This window comes from Capra hircus, chromosome 6 (genome assembly GCF_001704415.2).
Source record: "Capra hircus breed San Clemente chromosome 6, ASM170441v1, whole genome shotgun sequence".
NCBI classification, from domain to species: domain Eukaryota; kingdom Metazoa; phylum Chordata; class Mammalia; order Artiodactyla; family Bovidae; genus Capra; species Capra hircus.
The window spans coordinates 92,093,345-92,108,867 of NC_030813.1; the positions used below are offsets into that span (position 1 = coordinate 92,093,345).

A 15,523-nucleotide genomic window follows, 5' to 3' on the forward strand; every position below is an offset into this window, starting at 1 on the left:
GCCGAAAATAAAGTTCAGCCACTCTGTGACTCTGAACCTGTACAATAGTGTAATCCTCCGTACCAAATTCAACCTCCAGCCTTGCAGTCTGAAGAACACCCACTTTTCCCCTTCAGCTTTGTCAGTTCTGTGTGTACTTAGGGCTTATCTTGGCTATTGTGAGTAATGCTGCAGTGAACACGGGAGTACAGATACCCCTTTAAGGTCCTGATTTCAGTTTCTTTGGATAAATACCCAGTCATGGGATTGCTGGATCCTATTGTAGCTCTATTTTACATTTTTTTAAGGAAACGCCATACTGTTTTCCATAGTGGCTGCATCAGCTTGCACTCTCAACAGTGCACAAGGGTTTATGCAGGAATTCTTTAAGTTTGCAACATTTGTATGTAACTGAAATCATGTCAAAATGAAAAGGAAAATAAAAATAATAATAAAGCAGAAAAAAAAAAACAATAGTTGGTAAGAGAAATGAACAGTAAGATGTTTTCCAGTATTTACTTGACTGTGTTCCATCTCTGAGATACAACATTCTCTGCTTCCAAGTCCATAAATCTCGCTGGTGAAGAGGTCAGCGGAGACTGCTCCTAACGCAGGGTCCCTGTGCTATGCCTCCCCAGACGCACTGAACCTGCAGGCCGGCCTCACTCTTGGCACTCGACCAAACTTGGGGAGAACCAACCTGATGCCAGCATGATGCAGATATCTCAGGGCACGATTGGCACGCCTTGGCCCCAGAGCTACCATTCCAGGTAAGTGACCACAGCCGAGACCTGGGGGTGGGGGGTGGCGTTTGCTTTCAAATGCCCTGTTCCCAGAAAGGATTGTTTTCTCTTACTCACCCCAAGTATAAAGTCTCTCTACCCACTATCCGCATCCTCTTAAAAGCCCTGACGCGTATATGAGTCATCACCTTCTGGGCTAGACTAGCGTGGAGAGAGGCCAGTGTTATTTTGAACAATGACTAGCCATTTGAGATATTTATGGGGTTTATTGATCCTCAATCAGACCTTTCTCAATTACACACTAGCAGAAGAACTGACGGCTCCCTCCCTTGATGCTTCACATCCTTTCTTTTAGTCAAATATGTATCTATTTTTTATCTGGATGGTTTTATTCGGTATTTGAACTTCCCACTTGGTTTTTCTCTCTCTGTTAAAGCCAGTTATCCAACTTAGCTCCAATCAAAGCAGTTAACACACTGAGGACTGTTCAGTATGTACATCATCTCATGCGGTCCTTCGTATGCACCCTTGAAACAGATATAGTCTTCTTGACTCCATTTCATAGGACAGGACGTTGAAGCTGGAGAGATGGGTTTGTCCAGGCTCAAACATCTGCTCAGTACCTGAGTCATGAATCAAATCCAAGCCAGGTTTCAAAGCCATTGCCCATAACCTCATATACTTCCTCTATACTAGCTATATGAGTCATCTTTCTTCTGCTTGTCTTATTGCTCCAGCAGCAAGGTCCAGTCAGGAAAAAGCAGAGCCATCACGAGTGATGCAGGGGAAGGGATTTATTATAGTAATCAGACCTGACACAATTGAAGGGGACTGAGGAGAAGGTAGCCAAGCTTGACCTCCCCCTGCCAGACCTATTAAAGAATGAAGTCAGGACAGCCCTGCATTTACTACAGACTCAGAGCCATGCAAATTGGAGTCCATCTTCTGATGCCAGGGAGGCAGGCCCTGTTGCTTACTACTTTTTGGAAGTACTTAGATATAGGTTATAGTAGGGAGGCAGGGGGGCTTCCCACGTGGTGCCGGTGGTAAAGAATCCGCCTGCCAATGCAGGAGACACAGGACACGCAGATTCAATTCCTGGGTTGGGAAGATCCCCTGCAGAAGGAAATGGCAACCCACTCCAGTATTCTGGCCTGGATAATCCATGAGCAGGGAATTTTGTAGGCTACAGTCCATGGGATCATAAAGACTTGGACACAGAGTGGCCAGGCACAAAGTGCTGGTCAGTATCGGGGAGGGGAGGATGTTGCTGGAAGGATTACTTAGCAAACAGATGGTGGCTATGCATTTGGTGAGGCCAACACTCAGAACCCCCATGACCCACCTCTGCTCAGATCAAGGGCCAAATAAATCCTAGAGCTCTGACTGGTGGGCATGGCCTGTTAGGATACTTTTTGGTTGCCCTCCTTGTTACACTCCTTTCTCTTGCCCATAGCCCTTCCCATAACCCTGAAAAAATTTCACCATCTGAGCCCTGTGTGCTCCAGGAACACAGCCCCAGCAGGGCCCACATGCCATGCAGGCACAGTGCTTTTGCTCTGTGGGCATGGCCGTGTTACAGGCTTTTAGAAGGTTAAATGCAGAGGCCCAACTGTGGAAGGGACACCAGATGGTGAGGTACTTGGGCTTATAAATCAGACCTCAGTTTCAATCTCAATTTCATTACCTACTGCATAAGCTTGAGCAAAGCACTTAACCTCTTTGATCTTGGTTTCTTTGTCTGTAAAATGAAATTAATAATATATATCTCATTGGATCATAGTGAGGATTAAACAAAGTAACATATGTAAGACAGTGTAGTTCCTGGAACATAGTGAGCACTCAGTAATTATGAAAAGCAATTACAATAATTAAGACTGAAAACTTGTCAGAGACACAGTGAAACAATAACGAATGAGGTTAATGGCATGAACCAGTACACATTTATAAAATGCAAGAGTGTATTAACAGGGTGTACCCCTCCTAACCACTAACCTTTGTTGATGTTCAGTTGCTAAGTTGTGTCCCACTGTTTGCGACTGCATGTCAGACCCCATATTGGAGCCTGCCAAGCTCCTCTGTCCATAGAATTCTCCAGGCAAGAACTCTAGAGTGGGTAGCCATTCCCTTCTCCAAGGGATCTTCCCAAACCAGGGATCAAACCCAGGTCTCCTGCATTGCAGGCGGATTATTTACCACTGAGCCAGCAGGGAAGCCCATTAACCTTAGGAGGCCCTTAAATCTGAAGTCATACTGTGACCTAAATATACACTGGGCTGAAGGCAGAAATAAGACAGCTGCAATTGGTGCCTAGAATCACTGCCCACAGTAACCATGGTGAGCTCCCAGAGGCCCCAGGAGTGTGGCGGTGTTGACATCAGAAGTGCAATATTCTTCAGGCTCTGCTTTTCCACTTGCTGTTTCTTCCTCACTCCAACCTCCAGAAGGGTTTAGGCAGGTGGAGCCTGCACTGTACCTACCACTCTGCCCTCTACTGCAAGTTTCAGAGCAGCCTTCCCTGACACAATGACTATCAACACAAAAGCTCTGGGTGGGGTACAGGAGAAGGAAAAGCTGGGGTTACCCCAAAATGACACATACATGCGGATTTTCTTCTACCCCAGCTCAAAGCATCCTGTGGTCTGTTCATTCCATGCCTCGGGTTCGCAGCTCTGAGTTCTGCTCATAGGGGGCTGCCCTTTGGCAGCTGTAGCTGGAGAAGCTCTCCTGGTACATTTCTGAGGGGCACAGTGGCATCTGGTGGTCTGGTGGGCAGCATCCCTGTGACAGCCTTCACACAGCCTCAGTCCTAAATATGTGGATCTGTTTCTCATTAAGAAGCAGGAAAAGGAGAGGGAGCTCAAGGGATGGGGAGGGGCAGGAGAGAGGGAGAGAGACATTCAAAGAGACAGAAGATACGTAATTTTCACTGCCTGCAAACTGGCTCAGATCTGGAATTTCACGGAAACTGTGTTCCAGCTGCTTTCTGTCAGATCCTTGTCACTGTCTTTCTGCTGTCCTACAGAAATCTCATAATAGTCCTAAAGTATTAGGACTTCTAAAGTACATAGTACTTTAGAAAAAACCTCCAAAAAATCCTGTAGTCTAGTCCCCTCCCGAGAGGCTGAAATAACACCATCAGAATACTAAAGAACCAGCCCATGCTCATTGATTCTTCCTCTAACAAATATGTATGGAATACCTACTATGTCTGAGATAATTTTTAGTTATTGAGAGTACAAGACTGAGCAAGACATCAAAAGGTAGTATTTATTGTTTCTCCAGGTATGTTCCATGGAATAATAATCCATCAGATGCTCCTTGGGGAAAACTTTCTAGGGTCATGTAAGTTTAGAAATCACTGCTTGGGACTTCCCTGGTGATCCAGTGGTTAAGACTTTGCCTGCCAGTGCAGGAGTGATGGTTTAACCCCGGGTCAGAGAACATGTGGGATATTACCCACATGCCTTGTAGCCAAAAAAATCAAAATACAGAACAGAAACAGTATTGTAACAAATTCAATAAAGACTTTAAAAATGGTCTACATTAAAAAAGAACTTAAAGCACTGCTTAGTATATTTGCCTTGCAGAATATCACATGAACAAATTTATTAAGGACTTGGATGTCTTAAATTACAGTTATTTACCTTATCTAGCCCAGTATTTTCCAGACATACTTTTTCATCTGAGGAATGAATTAATGTTCTGGGAGTACACTTTAGGAAATGTTTTCATATAATTGTTTTGTGCTCTTTGTTGTGTTTTAAGTATTTAGAAAATACTTTTAAACAGAGGTGATGTAATGTCAAGTAGTAGTAAGTGCTGTGAAGATAATAAAGCAGAGTAGCAAGAAATAAGCAGAGAGGAGGTACTTACTTTTAAGATAGTGGGTAGCAGGAAGTCTTCTCCGATACAGTCATGAATAAAGGAAGGGAGTGAGCCAGGTGAAGAGCATTCCTTATGGTGGGAACAGTGAGTACAAAGGCCCTGAGTCCCTCATGTGGGAACGTATATCATGGGTTTGAGAGGCCATCAGTGACCATTATGCCAGAGTGCAGTGAGCAAGTGGGAGAACAATGAGAAACAAGGGTAAAGAAGTCATGAGACCACAGTGAGAACTCTGACTTGCTTGACACACTCATCTTGAGAGTAAGGATGTCTCTGTGTGGGCTGGAGCTGCTGCGGGATTGAAGACCTGCATGTCAGGTTCTTGTCAGCCATCTGTAAGAATGCCATCTTGGAAGCAGGAATGGCAGGGGTAATCAGAATTCCTGCTTCCAGAATGTGGTAGAAGAACTTTTCCTAGAGGGTGATGTCAGGGCACTCCATGGCATGGCATAGGTCACTGGGTCTTAGTCCCCAGGCAGCTGGGAAATGAGAATTTGGGGAGACAGAGCCCTCCCTGAGTAGCAGTGAAGAGTAAGAATGGTCCTCATGGGATGCATTCCATCTGAGGATTGGTGGGTTAAGTGTCCTTTGGCTGCAAGACGGAACCCACTCTACCGTTGCTCTGCTTGGCTCGAGATATGTTTACCAGTGAGTTCATAGTTCTAGATCCATCTGTGTTTTGCGATGGCATTTCCTCCCATTCAGTAGTGTTTCAGTTAACCCATCAGTTTATTCACTTTGATTTTTTTTTTTTCACATGTTCCTAAATTAGATCTGGATTATCCTTTTAGTGAAAGACTGCTAAAATTCTTAGCAGTCGGGAGGAGGATTAAGTAGTGTCTACCACCTGCATGCAGTTGGTGAGCAAAAACAGCCCTTGTGGGATCTACTGCTTCTGTGTCCCCTCGGAGTATTAACTCTGAGTCTTCTGTTAGAGGAGATAAACAGGAGCACAAGTGGGTCATAGGGGATTATCCTCAGTCACGTCATGTGCATTTTCAGCACATCCTCTTCATTTGGGGGTGGGGGGGTAAAGGCTGGTAGTGACATATGCCTTGACATGGAGTGCCAGGACTGGCTTCCCTAATCTGGTTAGGATTAACCCTTCCTTCCTCCTTGAATTTATACCTGTCCCTGCCAAAGCAAGATGTTCCATTCAGTAGGTTTACTTGCCCTGAAAAAGAAATATTATTCGGGGGGGGGGGCGGCGGGGAATTGCTGAAAATGTAATCTTCTTTTCCTTGAATTCTGCTCCAGCTTTGACTCAATCTAATCCTTCTAGTCTCTTCCCGTATACTCTGGAGACAGTCCAGCAAAGCATTATCACCTACTCAGCCATGAAGACACCATATTTACTTACACAAGATCTAGAAATATAATAATAGCTCCATGGATTTTAATAGTGTTTAAATGCCTATTCATTTAAAAATGAAAAGCCTCAGGCAAGAACTCTTCGTTTTCTTTATTCTTTTTGTGACCCTATGGACTGTAGCCCACCACGCTTCTCTGTCCATGGGATTTTCCAGGCAAGAATCCTGGAGTGGGTTGCCGTTTCCTTCTCCAGGGAATCTTCCTGACCCAAGGATCGAACCTGTGTCTCCTGCATTGCAGGCAGATTCTTTACTGCTGAGCCATAAGGGAAGCCCTCTTTAGAGAACAGTGAATCACAAATGTTTGAACTATTGAGACTGCTGTTTGATTTTTGAGCTACTTATTCCTTCCTATATCTCTATTCTCTCTTGCCCACCATGCTGGGTGAAGTATATTTGGGGTTTATAATTAAAGTTAGCTATAAGTAATTCTGTTTTATGGCAACTTTTTGGAGGAGCCAGTGAAGGAGAAAGTCTTACAGTCCAGCATATGAGGCTTTGCCCAGACTCTGAGAAGCTGTCCATGGGTGATGGTCTCCCAGTACCTCAGAGCCTCCCGTGATTAAGACTTCTTATCCATCCTGCCTCTCCTCGCTCATCCACTTTTTCTAGTTCTCAATTTTTCTCAGTATTCTCTCATTCAGTTTTGTGTTTGGTTTTCTTACCACAAACAAATTGTCTCTTGTACAGTGGAAATTCCAGGACGATTGCCAGAGAGTAGCCCTTCAACTCCATAAAAAGGAAAGATATTAACTAAAACCGGGGACATGTGCAGTCTCCCTCACCCATCCGCGTGCCTGGTCTCTTACTAAACTTTCCCCTTCTTCCCACAGACGCCCCAAGAGACACAAAATGTCAGTCTCTGTCCCTCTAACTCATCTCACCCTCCACTTTCCTCGCCCACCTCTCTCATTTTTTTGGGCACATGCAGAATGTCACTTCTGGTACAGAGCATAGTACATCATCGCGTTGCCTGAGCCCAAAGGCCCACGTGGCGTCCTCCTGCTCCCCACTTCTCCCCTGGCGATCCTGGGTGATTAATTAGAGACACACAGGTTACGGTGTTGGGCAGTTACTCCTAGTGACGACACGTAGGGAGGCCGAGCAAGGCCCAAATATGGTCCTTTCACCCACCCTTCCAGAAACGAAACATCTTGCACAACAGTCCATTTATAAGCTAGTCCTGTGCCTGGAAGCCTACTCAACAATCGGGGCTCACCGCTGACTGCCCTCCTCCCTTTCTTCCAGCTCCTCCACCAGTGACCTCTCCGGCTATGACCACGCATATCTGAGGCAGAGCCCTGACCGGTGCAGCTCCCAGGGGAGCATGGAGAGCCTGGAGCCTGGTGGGGGATACCCACCCTGCCACTTTCTCTCCCCGGCGAAGTCCACCAGCAGCATTGACCAGCTCAGCCACCTCCACAGCAAGAGAGATTCGGCTTACAGCTCCTTCTCCACCAGTTCCAGCATCCTCGAGTATCCACCCCCTGGTGTCTCTGGCCGGGAACGTTCGGGCTCCATGGACACCACTTCTGCTCGAGGTGGCCTCCTAGAAGGGATGAAGCAGGCAGATATTCGCTATGTTAAGACAGTCTATGACCCCCGGAGGGGGGTCTCAGCAGAGTATGAGGTGAACTCTTCAGGCGTGCTTCTCCAAGGTAGGGAGACCCGAGCCTCAACTGATGGTCAGGGCTACGAAAAATTCCATAATGTTCCTCGGGGCAAAGGCACGCCACCCTCTTCCTGGAGCCAGCAGTGCCCCGATTCCTTAGAGACCACTGTGGACAACTTGCCTGCTAAAGTGGGTGCGCCCCTGCCCCCAGCTCGGAGTGACAGTTACGCAGCCTTCCGGCAGCGAGAGCGGCCCAGCTCCTGGTCTAGCCTAGATCAGAAACGGTTCTGCCGGCCTCCGGCAAACTCTGCAGGCACCCTGAAATCTCCCTTCATAGAGGAACAGCTGCATACTGTGCTAGAGAAGAGCCCAGAAAACAGCCCTCCAGTGAAGCCCAAGCACAATTACACCCAGAAGGCCCAGCCCGGCCAACCTCTGCTGCCGACTAGCATCTACCCAGTACCTTCCCTGGAGCCACACTTCGCCCAGGTGCCCCGGCCTTCTGTGAGTGGAAATGGTACCCTCTACCCTGCCCTGGCCAAGGAGGGTGGGTACACACCTCCTCAGGGACCGTGCGACAGAATGGCTGCCCTTGATGAGAATGGAAACCAAAACGGATCTAGCAGGCCTGGCTTCGCCTTCTGCCAGGCCCTAGAACGGGACTCAGTGTCCCTAGTAGAGAGGAAACCTGAAACTTCAGCCAAATGTGTCCCCTATAAAGTCCATTTTCCCTCAGTGCCTGAGAACGAGGAGGAGACCTCCCTGAAGAGACTTCTCACACCTCTAGAAGGCCACAGCCCACATCCCAGTGAGAGAAAGAGCACCCAGGGCAACAAATATTCTAATTACCGCAGCCTCCAGTCGCCTCAGGCTCAGGCGTGGCAAGTGGGTGAAGACAAGAGATCCTTCCTGCCCTCAGAGCCTTGGGAGGGGGATTGCCATGAAGACTACAATGCCAACCTCCAGGGGAGGCTCCACAGAGGCAGCCTGGGCCAGAGTGTGCCAGGCAGCTTCAGCAAGACTGCAACTGCCTTCTCCTCCCTCCAAAACATTCCTGAGAGTCTAAGGAGGCAAAGCAGCTTGGATCTCGGAGGAGCAGCCCAGGAAGTCTACCTGGAATGCTCATCCACCTGCACAGTCAATACCAAGGGAGAAGAGTCTGGAAGGACTACTGTTGCTGATCACAAGAGCCAGCTGGACAGGTCAGTGTCCTATCCAAAGCCTGAGGGGAGAACCTTGGCCTCTTTCCAGAGTTCAGACCCAAGGTATGAAGAGCCGCCCTCCCCATCCTCACAGGAGACCTCCAGTCTGGGCCGGAGGAGGCTGAGTTCCAGCAGCACCTCGGCTCTGCAGGGCTTTCAGTGTGGGAAGCCCCACTGCTCCGTGCTGGAGAAGGTTTCCAAGATCGAGCAGCGAGAGCAGGCTGGTCAGAGACCCCCAAGTGCTGGCGGCTGTACTTACGGCTATAACTACAGGCCCCACAGGACACTCCCAGCCTCCAATACTTTGAGGAATGACTCGGAGGAGACTAAAGGCCATATACATTTTTCCGAACCCACTGAACTCCTAGGCAATGGAGAAGAGCACTTCAAAAACGGGGAGCCAAAGTCAGAAGAGGTTTCCTGGCAGCCGTGTGGTCAACAGCCGAGGCGGGCTGTGGAGGGTGGCCGGGGTGTCCCACCCCGGGGTGGAGAGCCCCCGAGGCGGGACGCCCGTCTGCTCCGCAGCCAGAGCACCTTCCAGCTCTTCAGCGAGACCGAGAAGGAGGCCACGTGGTCGGACAACAGGCCCCGCACGCCCGAGTCGCCCGTGCAGGACGCCCCCTTCAGCCGCGCCTACCGGAACAGCATCAAGGACGCGCAGTCCCGCGTCCTGGGGGCCACGTCCTTCCGACGCCGGGACCTCGAGCCCGGGACGCCCGTGGCCTCCAGGCCCTGGCACCTGCGACCCGCCTCGGCCCACGTGGGGCTGCGCAGCCCCGAGGCGCCGATTTCCGCCTCCCCACACATCCCGCGCGAGCGGCACAGCGTGACCCCGGCCGAGGGGGACCCTGCCCGGCTTGCGCCCCCCGTTGCCCGGAGGGGCCCACGCCGGCATCTGACCCCCGAGCAGAAGAAGCGCTCGTACTCAGAGCCCGAGAAGATGCACGAGGTGGGGGTCTCAGAGGAACCCGAGCCCACCCCCGCTGGGCCGCCGAGGAAGGGGCCGCATTTCGTGGAGGGCTCAGTGAGCGACCGGTGCCGCATCTTCGAGCGAGACGGCAGGGCCTGCTCTACCCTCAGCCTGTCGGGGCCCGAGCTAAAGCAGTTCCAGCAGAGCGCACTGGCCGACTACATTCAGCGCAAGACCGGCAAGCGGCCCGCGGGCACCGGCTGTGGCCTGCAGGAGCCGGGGCGGCTGCTGGAGCGCACCCAGAGCACCTACCTCCAGCCTGAGGGCCCGGGCCTCGCCGCGGCTTCCAGTCTCTGCTCGCTTCGGGAGCCCAGCCTGCCGCCCCGCAGGGAGACCGCCCTTCTGCCAGCCACTGCGGTGGGGAGCGCTGGGGAGACCCAGCGGGCCCCGCGAGATCGCAGCAGCTCCTTTGCCAGCGGCCGCCACCCTGGGGGAAGGCACCGCGGGGACCCAGCGCCGAGAGAACTGCTCAGTGGAGCTAACAGTGGATCAAAGGGCCCCCAGAGACTGAACAGGACCCCAGAGGAGCCCTCCCCGTGGGGGGCCACAGCTGGGAGGGCCGCGAAGTCCATGTCGGCCGAGGATCTGCTGGAGCGCTCGGATGTCCAGGCTGTCCCTGTGCACATGAGGTCACGGTCATCTCCCACCACAGACAAGCGCCAGGTATGTGCAGCCAGTGGATCTTAGCACTACCGCTTCAGTCCGCGAAGCCTTAGTGCCGTTCCTCTAACCCCTCCTTCCGCCTTTGTTTTTCTTTAGTGTGCAAGAGAGCAGCATTTGTTTTCATAACGGGATGTCTTTCTCAGTGCCCCTATCTGATGAGATCCTTACAGAAATACAGATATTGATAGGTATCTATAAAGTTGTGTCTTAGTAGAAACATATATATAAGTAGTTGCTGGTGTATCAATATATCTATATATGTGTGTCTTTCAATATAGATATCTATATATGTGTATCTATAGATATATATACACACACATATAGCTATATATACACACACATAGCAGGCCTCATTTCTGGTTTTGCACTGGAATGGAAAATATTTGGGAAAATTCCAGAGTTCCAAAAAAACAAAACTTGAATTTGCCAGCACACCAGCAACTACTTATATAGCATTTGCATTATGAGTAGGTTATATGCAAATATTATGCCATTTTACATAGCATCAGGCAGATTTTGTTATCCATCCCACCAGATCCTGTAGCTGCAGAGTCAAAGGTGACTGAGCACAGCACTTGAAAGACAACTGTATATAATATATATACACATATGAATATATAGTATGTGCATATTATATTTATTGTTCAGTTGCTCAGTTGTGTCTGACTCTTTGTGACCCCATGGACTGCAGTATATATGCGTAAAAATTATATTTTAGTGTCATCCACTTCTCAGTGTAAGAATTAGATTAGGAAAAGTTAGGGATTATCTTTATCTTTTATGTTTTTTGTTTTGCTTTTTTTTTCCAAGTGCGTGCAATAGAAGCTCTGTCTTTCGTATTTTAAAGATTTTTATCTTCGTACCCTCTTTTGTTTCTGTTGGACTTTTGCATTAACACAATAGGTATTGTCATTGACTTTGATCATTGTTCGTTATTGAGTTCCAGACCCTCAACTAAGAATGCTTTTACATTTAGATGTGGGTACATGCATAGTCATGTCTGACTCTTTACAACCCCATGGACTGTAGCCCACCAGGGTCCTCTGTCCATGGGATTTTCCAGGCAAAAATACTGGAGTGAGTTGCCATTTATTTCTCCAGGGTATCTTCCCAGCCCAGGGATCGAACCCACATCTCTGGCATTCCCTGCACTGGAAGGCAGATTGTTTACCACTAGCACCACTTGGGAAGCCCCACTTTTACATTTATTATCTCATTAATCCTCAAAATAATCCTGTGTAGTAGAGTATATTATGCATGTGCTGTGCTGTGCTTAGTCGCTCAGTTGTGTCCGACTCCTTGCCACCCTATAGACTGTAGCCCAACAGGCTCCTCTGTTCATGGGAATTCTCCAGGCAAGGACACTGCAGTGGGTTGCCATGCCCTCCTCCAGGGGATCTCCCCAGCCCAGGGATTGAACCCATTGTAAGAGGATTCTTTACCGTCGGAACCAGGGAAGCCCATATTATCCATATCAAATTCATATCTCTCTGTCTCTTTCTTTATACTGTCTTGGCAAGATAGGAAAATGTCAGACTTTCAGATTCTCACATTAAAGGATTTTTCTCATAAAGTCTCCAAACGGTGGATAGACCATGAGGAACTTTCCCCTGGAAATTTTAGGAGAGCTGGGAATAAAGTCCAAACACTCTGACTCCCAGGACTCTTAGTTTCCCTAGTTCATAGCCTGTCTTCAAGCTCTATTGCGCTGCAGCTCGGTGGCCTACCTCATGATTCCCTTCCCAGATCAGAAGATACGAGGAAGTCACATATATGTTACCACAAGGGGAGAACACCCCTCCATTGACCCTTCAGAGAGTCTCTTTTCTCCAGCAGAGAGTACAGTGATTTAGCAAGCATTTGTAGAACCTATGTTTTATGAACAGGACTGCATTACAGGTTTGAAGGAAACACAAAGGAAAATAAAGATCATGCCTTTCGGGGGGTTACAATTGAGCAAAGAATATGTACTTATATACACATAACACAAATGGTGAGTGCTTTGGGAGTGATCATAAATAACATGCTATGGGAGGGACACTGATTAGTTCTAATTGAGGGGATCTGAGAGAGCATCTCTTGAAAGAGAAGGGATTTGAACTAGGCGGTAAAGGATGGGCAAGATGTTGACAAAGGGTTGCAGGTTGTGTGCGGAGGCATTATACGTTGGAGGAAACAGCTTCACAGTTAGCCATCACTGCCTGAGAGATCTGTTTGCTGCACTGCTTCTGAAACACACATACACACAGCCTTCTGAGGGAAAATACCACTCCCGTCCAGATACTTTCTCTTAAGAAATATTTTCTCCCCGATACAAACCACCACCACCCCCACACACATACACACAGAATCTATAGAAGCAATCCTCCATAAGCTTCCAATTGCTGTTTTTCTCCCCTTGGAATGATGAACAGAGCTAATTTCCAGTGCTTATCCTACCTCTAAAAACACTTCAACAATCCGTATATGTAGGTCCTCTCTGGTGGTCCAGTGAGTGGTTAAGACTCCATGCTTCCACTGCAGGGGGCGCGGTTTTAATCCCTGGTCCGGGAGCTAAGAAAAAACAGGGTCCGTATATGTAGCATGACATTTCAGCTAGTTTGGTAGGCTTCAGAGGCTCTCGGCATAGCAGGGCAAGCATTTCCATTTCTCTCCCTGTGTTCTAAAGGAAATAGAAATATTTAGGTGAAAACCAAATCGTCTTCTGTTATTTATTCCCCACTACATGTCATTATTCTCTGCTGGGGAAGTAGTTGGATGGTTCCAAATGTTATTTTGTCTTCCCTTCCAAATATTTCTCAAACCTGATAACTGGGAAATTGAGCTCAAACATAGGCAGTATAGAAGAATGATCCCAATTAAATCCCAACTCTTGGGTATTATTTGAAAAACTTTCTAGAGACAGCTAAATACATGGCATTATGTTCTCTTTAATATAGCGAGTGCCATATTTAGAAGGTGGGGGATGTGATGGGGGGAATGGAATATTTCAACGTGAAATACTGCTGCTTTGCTCCTACAGATTCTGAACATAGTTTATCACCCCCAGATGGCAGTTTCACCAAGACCTTGTTCTCAGGCTTCCTCCTGCATTCCCTTGCTCAGCAGTCTCACCACGCCTGCCCTGAGACCTGTTCCCCGGCAAGGTCTGCCCCGTACATCTTCTTCATATATCCATTGTCTTCCTTGGTTGTAGAGCTAGTTAAAAACAAAACTAGTCTCCACGTAATTATTGTGGTTATTATTTCAAGATACTATTATCTATTTGAATTAAGTCTAGGAACTTTTACCATTATCCTTAAGCTTTGGTGCAGGTGTTAAATAAGGATTTTTCTCATCTCAGCTTTAGAGAACTCTGAGAAATTAAGTGACCCTGTAGAGATTAAACCGTCTGCCCGAGTTAAACTGAAAATATGGAGTCTATATCTGGTGCCAGCTCAGTCAATAGCCTCCCAAACAACTGCTGCTTGCTCCTGCCAGCCAGATGCTAATAGCACAGGATTTTGCAAGCTTTGGAGTAGGATTCAGCTCTGTTTCAAAGGTCCATTAGTGAGGATAGTTTCTGCTTCCAAAACAAGGTCAGCGCAGAAATTGATTTCTCTGTTTATAAAATTCGGTCATTCTTGGGTCTGAAATGATGGCTGTAGAAGGCTGCTGCCACTTGGAGCCTAAGACCTGCTCAGATACTCAGCAGACCCGGGCCAGCCCCGTAGCCAGCTGTGGTCATCTCTGAACAAACTGCCTCTTGTTCCCTCTCCTTTAATGCCTCTTAATTTGAAAAGTGTAATTGCAGAACAAATGCATATTAGTAATGGAGCTGAAGTGCCCGTCAAATTCTTGGCTGCTTTCTGTTTTCTAAGACACTTTAGAAAACTTAACTGATTTAAATTAGGTAGGCCCTGCAAAGCAGCTGGAAAAAATTCAGACATTTTTGCCTTGGAGATGGAAATTTATACCCATTCAATGCATAGATCTAAAATATAGCAGAAGCTATAAAAAGAAATCTTTTGGAGAAATGAGATTTCTGGTATTTTTTCCCCCCAGATGTTGAGGTAGAGTCTTCTCTGGTTCTCACTGTGTTTTCAAATATCTTCATTTCTTGTATGTGGCATGTTCACCATGTGAAGATGTGACAGACGTCTCTTTGCTGAGGAAATTTGCATGGGACCCCACAATGTTGGATGATAGTCTCGACTCTGTAGGATACAGCTTGCCAGTCATTTTTGCTTCTCAACAAGCACCCATTCAAGCCTGGAGATAAATAACAATCACTTTCCACAAAATGTAAAGTTGCAAATAGCTACTATTAACTAAATGTTCAATACGTGCTAGTCACTGTGTTTTATAAGCATAAAACTAATCCTACATCTATGCAAAGGAGGAGATACTATTGTTATTCCCATATTACAGATAAGGAAACTAAGGCATAGAAAAACTGAGAAATTTGCCCTACCTGGTGGAAGTGAGGTTTGACTCCCTACTGTACTACCTCTGTTTTAAGTCACTATACCATGCTGCCTCCTGGTATAAAAAAAGACTGAGAGATGAGAGTTAAACATCTTATATCTGAAAACTCTAGCCAGTGAATTGGTTTCATTTTAACATTTATCAGTTACTACTACTTGGAGAAGGAGATGGCAACCCACTCCAGTGTTCTTGCCTCGAGAACCCCAGGGATGGCAGAGCCTGGTGGGCTGCCGTCTATGGGGTCGCACAGAGTCGGACACAACTGAAGCGACTTAGCAGCAGCAGCAGCAAACTTAAATAAGATTTTTTTTTAATTTCTAATTCATTTTAGTAGATACTTGAAGTTGATATTCCATAGTAGATGAATATTGTCTTCATGTTTTATTGGTCGTAGAGATGTTAGGATATCTTAATTCAGAACTCAAGAGTGAGAATCAGAATTTGCTAGGATTTAAGTTTATAGTTTTAAGTGTAGAATGCCTGAAAAAGAATAAGAACTGGGGTACTTCTAAGTCAGTCAAACAAAGTTAGAAACCAAAAAAAAAAGACAGTCAATGAGTGTTGGTATTACTCTGTATTTCCCCCATAGCCACTGCTTTTTCCTAAATTGTCATAGAAGTTTATACTGC

The 15,523-nt window shown here is 47.3% G+C and overlaps 1 protein-coding gene across 4 annotated transcripts in view; it reads left to right on the plus strand.

Moving 5' to 3' along the window:
- The window catches only part of SHROOM3 (shroom family member 3), a 330,680-nt gene that overhangs the window by 289,301 nt on the left and 25,856 nt on the right, over positions 1-15,523 (plus strand). For all 4 annotated transcript variants that reach the window (XM_018049607.1, XM_018049610.1, XM_018049609.1 and 1 more), the window contains 2 exons: positions 618-749; positions 7,229-10,427. In XM_018049607.1, the coding sequence (XP_017905096.1) occupies positions 618-749; positions 7,229-10,427 (3,331 nt within the window). The remainder of the gene's footprint in view (positions 1-617; positions 750-7,228; positions 10,428-15,523) is intronic.